Source organism: Phalaenopsis equestris, unplaced genomic scaffold (assembly GCF_001263595.1).
Source record: "Phalaenopsis equestris unplaced genomic scaffold, ASM126359v1 Scaffold000202, whole genome shotgun sequence".
NCBI lineage: Eukaryota > Viridiplantae > Streptophyta > Magnoliopsida > Asparagales > Orchidaceae > Phalaenopsis > Phalaenopsis equestris.
In genome coordinates, this window is record NW_018164644.1 from 534158 (window position 1) to 540459 (window position 6302).

Sequence of the window (6302 nt, forward strand, 5' to 3'; positions counted from 1 at the left end):
TAATGACATCCCCATCTATATCACCATCTCACTTTGAACAATGGATTTGATATATATAAAACGTTCACACCTTTTAATGATTTGATCACCAGTAGTTACAACTCTGTCACTAGAGCTACAACTACTAAAATTTTATTCTGCGCCATGTATTCAATTTTAGATCTACTCAAATGAAAACCTTTAGGCACCAATGTAAATCTCCATAATTCATATTTTTTCTGAACTCTTTCTTCGATCTTATCCATAAGAAGAATATCATCAGTAAAAAACACACACCAATGTACATTCTCTTATAAATGTCCAACAAGAATCTCTTTAACTAAAGCAAAAAGATATGGGCTTAAAGTCGATCCCTTATATAATCCAATTGAAATAGGAAAATACTTGGTCAATCCTCTTCTCGAGTAACAACTCTAGTATACATATATTTAATGACTTGAATATAAATCATATCAACACATTTTTTCTCTAGAACTCTCCAAAGTACTTCTCTTGAAACCTTATCGTAAGCTTTTTCTGAATCAACAAAAGTTCTCTGTAGATACTCTTTACTCTCTTTGTACTTTTCCATCTTACCTCTCAATAAATGCATAGCTTCCAAAGTAGATCTGCTCGACATAAATCTAAATTGAATATGAGAAATCTTTATATCACACTTAACCTATGCTCAAGTACCCTCTCCTGTAATTTTGAAGTATGACACAAACTTAACTTCTCCATAATTTGCACACTCTTGTGCATCCTTTTTATTCTTAAAATTGAGGACCAAAATACTTTTCAACTCAAACATCTTTTTAGTTTTTCGAATAATATTAAAGAATTTAGAAAGTCAAGAAACTTTTGAATCTTCTAAATATTTCTACACTTCAAATGCGATATCATCCGTTCCTTTTTTCACCATTGGTTTTCTTTAAAGCCTTCTCATCTTCTTTTTTTACTAATAAGAAGGCAAAACTAAAATATATTATTATTATTAATGATATTAAGATCAAAGTTATCGAGATCGTATTTTTAGAAACTTCATTTAAAAGTTTATTAATATAGCTCACTCATTTATGTTGAATCTATTTCTTTAAGAACAATTTAATTTTTTCTTGCATATTATTATTCCACCACTAATTTTTATTTATTTATAAAGTCTTTTCCGTTTAATTTCTAAGTACATCTTTTTGCCATTTTTTAATAGTGTTTGTTACTTTCACATAGAATTAGTGTCCTGATGAACTTCCTAAATCTTGTAATTTTGAAGTTTACTCGTAAAAATAATATTATTTTTGTTTTTTATGTGCTCCAATCTAATACCGTGATAATGTTTCATTGTATTCTTTATCTTATAACTCACCTAAAATCTAGAACTAATAATCAATGTTGAGTACTTAAATTTTCATTTGGGATTACGTTACAATCTGGACGATGTCTTTTTCTCATTAAAAAAAAACAATTTGTGTTTTATTAGATCCATTCTTATGAGTGATAATATATTAATCTCTTTTCTTAAATAAAGTATTAGTAATAACAAAATTATATGCTAAATTAAAATTTAATATGATTCTAGCTTTTTTATTAATTACTTTAAAATCATGGCCACCACGAATATTTTTAAATTTTCCACTACTTTACCAATATGTTCATTTAAATCTTCTCCAATTAATTTTTTCTTCAAAAGGTTTTTTTTTGTATTATTTTTTCTAAGTGATTTTATAATTTTTTTTTTTTGAACCTGTATCTAAACCTACTTGAGGGGTATAAACTCCTATAACATTTTGAAATTCTAGTATCAACAATACTCTTAAGGGATATTATTCTATCTCCAATTCTATTTAATTTTACAACATTATCTTTCAAATTCTTATTAATAATTACACATACACCATTTCTAGTGCAACTCGTACTAAAATACCAAAATTTAAAACCTAAGTTGTCAATCTCCTTAGTTATTTCTCCGAACCATTTTAGTTTCTTGAATACATAAGTTATTTATCTTCATTTGAACCATAATATCTACTAATTTAAATTGAGGACCAAAATACTTTTCAACTCCTCAAACATCTTTTTAGTTTTTCGAATAATATTAAAGAATTTAGAAAGTCAAGAAACTTCTGAATCTTCTAAATATTTCTACACTTCAAATGCGATATCATCCGTTCCTTTTTTCACCATTGGTTTTCTTTAAAGCCTTCTCATCTTCTTTTTTTACTAATAAGAAGGCAAAACTAGAACATATTATTATTATTAATGATATTAAGATCACTGTTATCGAGATTGTATTTTTAGAAACTTCATTGAAAAGTTTATTAATATAGCTCACTCATTTATGTTGAATCTATTCCTTTAAGAATAATTTAATTTTTTCTTACACATTATTATTCCACCACTAATTTTTTATTTATTTATAAAGTCTTTCCCGTTTAATTTCTAAGTACATCTTTTTGCCACTTTTTAATAGTGTTTGTTACTTTCACATAAAATTAGTGTCCTGATGAACTTCCTAAATCCTGTAATTTTGAAGTTTACTCGTAAAAATAATATTATTTTTGTTTTTTATGTGCTCCAATCTAATACCATGATAATGTTTCATTGTATTCTTTATCTTATAACTCACTTAAAATCTAGAACTAATAATCAATGTTGAGTACTTAAATTTTCATTTGGGATTACGTTACAATCTGGACGATGTCTTTTTCTCATTAAAAAAAAAAAAATCAATTTGTGTTTTATTAGATCCATTCTTATGAGTGATAATATATTAATCTCTTTTCTTAAATAAAGTATTAGTAATAACAAAATTATATGCTAAATTAAAATCTAATATGATTCTAGCTTCTTTATTAATTACTTTAAAATCATGGCCACCACAAATATTTTTAAATTTTCCACTATACCAATATGTTCATTTAAATCTTCTCCAATTAATTTTTTCTTCAAAAGGTTTTTTTTGTATTATTTTTTCTAAGTGATTTCATATTTTTTTTGTGAACTTGTATCTAAACCTACTTGAGGGGTATAAACTATAACATTTAAAATTTTTTTAGTATCAACAATACTCTTAAGGGATATTATTCTATCTCCAATTCTATTTAGTTTTACAACATTATCTTTCAAATTCTTATTAATAATTACACATACACCATTTCTAGGGCAACTCGTACTAAAATACCAAAATTTAAAACATAAGTTGTCAATCTCCGTAGTTATTTTTCCGAACCATTTTAGTTTCTTGAATACATAAGATATTTATCTTCATTTGAACCATAATATCTACTAATTTTATTAATTTACGTGTGAAAGTACATATATTCCAAGATCCTATCTTAATATTAGTTTTATTTTGGAGTTAGTTGAAGATGCAATACAAAATGACTTTTTGCTCGACATTCTTTTTCCCAGTTGATCCTTACCACTTCTTATAAGCATTGGATTTCATGTATTAAGTGTTGTGAATGATATGTATAATGAAATTATTAAGGATTTTTATATGATAAAGAAGGAAAAGATTCGGCACATGAATTATTTAGGAGGCATTATACAAGATGAATAGACAGTGGGAATTAGTTTTTGAAGATCTGAGCGTGAAACATACTTGAAAGGATTGCTAACATGCCTAAGTTCAGAAAACGGTAGATATAAGGTATATGGAAACCTATTTGAAATAAATGAACAAAACGAGTGAGCAGTGGTAACATGGTTAGGAACTTAAAGAAAAATGCAACACTTGTGTTAAACATGGTCAATATCCATGTAGTACTCAGAAAATAAACGAATGTAGCGCTCAAGGAGAGTGACTGAACGGGGATTCATAAAATCAAACCTTATATACTTAAATACACGTTAAAAGTAATGATAGTAATTATTTGATTAGAAAGATATAATTTATTTTTTTTTAACTTTATATTTAGAGTTTTTGTAGACTTGCACTTCTCTTTAATAAATAGTTTTTAATTCAGTACCTTCTATCATTTGAGTTCTATTTGCTATAGAATGTTTCTTAATACTTTTTTGGGTAAGTTCTTAGAAATATATAAAGATGAGGTTTTGTGACTGTTGTCATTTAATTTTCTTTGCAGGTCATTATTGCTGAAATAAACCATAAAATTGGTGGTACTGGTGTCGTTAGCCAAGAGTGCAAGGCAGTAGTTGCTGAGTATGGGCAAAAGATTTTGGATCTTCTGCGCATGGAGGTTTGAATATATATATATATATATATGGATTTGGGTTGTATATATATATACTATTTACATTGTATTTTTCGTATTAATCCATTTGCAGTTTAATATAATACATGCTATCGTTCTTTCTGCAGACGGAACCACAGAAGATTTGCTCTAAGATTGGTCTTTGCGCTTTTGATGGAACTCATTCTGTTGGGTGAGAGATCTCTATTACGGTTCTTAAGATTTCCTCATTTTTAAGAGCGTTATGGCTTATCCTTTTTCATCTTTGCCACTTTTTTTTTAATTACACCCTTCTGGAACATAGTATTGACATTGAGAGTGTGGTAAAAGACAATGGCGGTAACTATGGCCTCAGTAGGAGTGATCCCATGTGCTCTGCTTGTGAGATGGCTGTTGTTTGGATACAAAATCAACTTAAGCAGAACCAAACAGTAGATTTAATACTGAACTATGCCAACCAGGTTAATCTATTTCTAATGTAACTTTTTACTTTATAATACAGCTTTAGGCATCCTAACGTTCTTGAGCTATTCTTCAGTTGTGCGAGCGACTGCCCAGTCCCATGGGAGAATCCTCTGTTGACTGTAACTCCTTGCCCTTGATGGCTGCTGTTTCTTTCACCATTGGTGGTAAGAATTTTGATCTCACAGTAGAACAGGTAATCCCTTGTTTTCTGCTGTTAATATGAGGTTGAATTTTATTTCTTTGTTTTCTTTTCTAGAGGAAACATATGTTTGTCTGTTGATTAAAAATGCGTCGACTACTTTTGTACACATTTATTGTGTAAAATTGAGATAATTTCACGTGGATGCGATTTGTGATGTTTAAAATCAATGTTGTGTCCATCTGCATTAAACCACCCAACAAATTCCATCATTTCAGAATATTAATGTCAAGGAATTAAATAGGAAATAAAAGTGGAATAGAAATTCAAGATCATACAGTGCTTTAGCTGGAATGAAAGAAAAATTATAATTTGGATGAAGCTGATCCCTTTTTTTGTTTTTTTTTCCTTGGGGGCATTTAGATAAGTACCACCCATATATTTACATATCTAACACCTAATCTCCACTTTCTACATTTATATTACCACCCAAATCTTTCGTGTGACTTGAAAACCACAACCACTTTTCATGCATATGTAAGGTGGCATGTATGTAATAATTTAAGTTTAGCTTTTTAAATATGTAAATACATCAGAATTGAGTGGTATGCATGTAAATCTTCCTTTTCCTTAATTATTATTTATTGCAAATTCAAACCAATATGTTTTGATACGAGACACATGGTGATGTACATTTTTCCTTAATTTTTAATTTGCCTTTTGTTTTCAGTACGTTGTAAAGATAGGCGAGGGACCCATTGCACAATGCATCAGTGGATTCACAGCTCTGGATGTGCCCCCTCCTCGCGGTCCTCTCTGGTAATGTCACCCTCACCCTATCTGCCATTCCACGATCTGTTTAAGCTTTCCAAACCGAGATATATAAAGCCAAAATTCGTATTATCCATTTCTGCTGCAGGATCCTGGGAGATGTGTTCATGGGAGTCTATCACACCGAGTTCGACTATGGAAACCTGAGGGTTGGATTTGCAAAAGCTTCATGAAATTAGAACGCTCTGTTTCTTCAGTTACCGTGTCAAGGAATCATGACTCGTCCATAGTGATGTTTTGTAAAGTATATGATATGAAACTGTAAATCATCGATAAAAATGGTTTAAAAAAAATTGTAGTACGAGTATGAAGCTATGTTGCTGCTGCCTTTGTGAAGGTGAAACTGTTTCAGTGGATTTCTCTTGTTTTTCTAGATAAGCATGCGGTCTCATTTGCTAAATCCTAATATCTACTCGTTTGAAAAACTGAACGACATTCTGTTGACGGTTCCTGATTCGAAAGTTTTGATTACCCGTTAAACTTCATAGCAACAGCGATTTATGAATTTTTTATGTTTTCGCAAATCTATTTCCGGATTATACTTCACACTGCTCGTGAACAATGCAAAGAACATCTACTTTTAATCTTCAATATAGCATGTGTAGGATGATATTCTGAATATGAATGTCCATGTGTAAAAATATTATATATATATATATATATGGGAGCGCATAAATATATATTCGCCAAGTACT

General features: G+C 29.5%; 1 protein-coding gene across 1 annotated transcript in view; it reads left to right on the plus strand.

Moving 5' to 3' along the window:
* LOC110022751 (aspartic proteinase oryzasin-1-like) overlaps window positions 1-6087 on the plus strand; it is a gene marked incomplete in the record, with an annotated part of 20868 nt that extends 14781 nt beyond the window's left edge. The window contains 6 exon segments of the mRNA XM_020721839.1: window positions 4065-4178; window positions 4301-4365; window positions 4477-4633; window positions 4711-4830; window positions 5507-5595; window positions 5696-6087. Of these exon segments, the coding sequence (XP_020577498.1) occupies window positions 4065-4178; window positions 4301-4365; window positions 4477-4633; window positions 4711-4830; window positions 5507-5595; window positions 5696-5780 (630 nt within the window).
* Window positions 6088-6302: the final 215 nt, after the last annotated feature.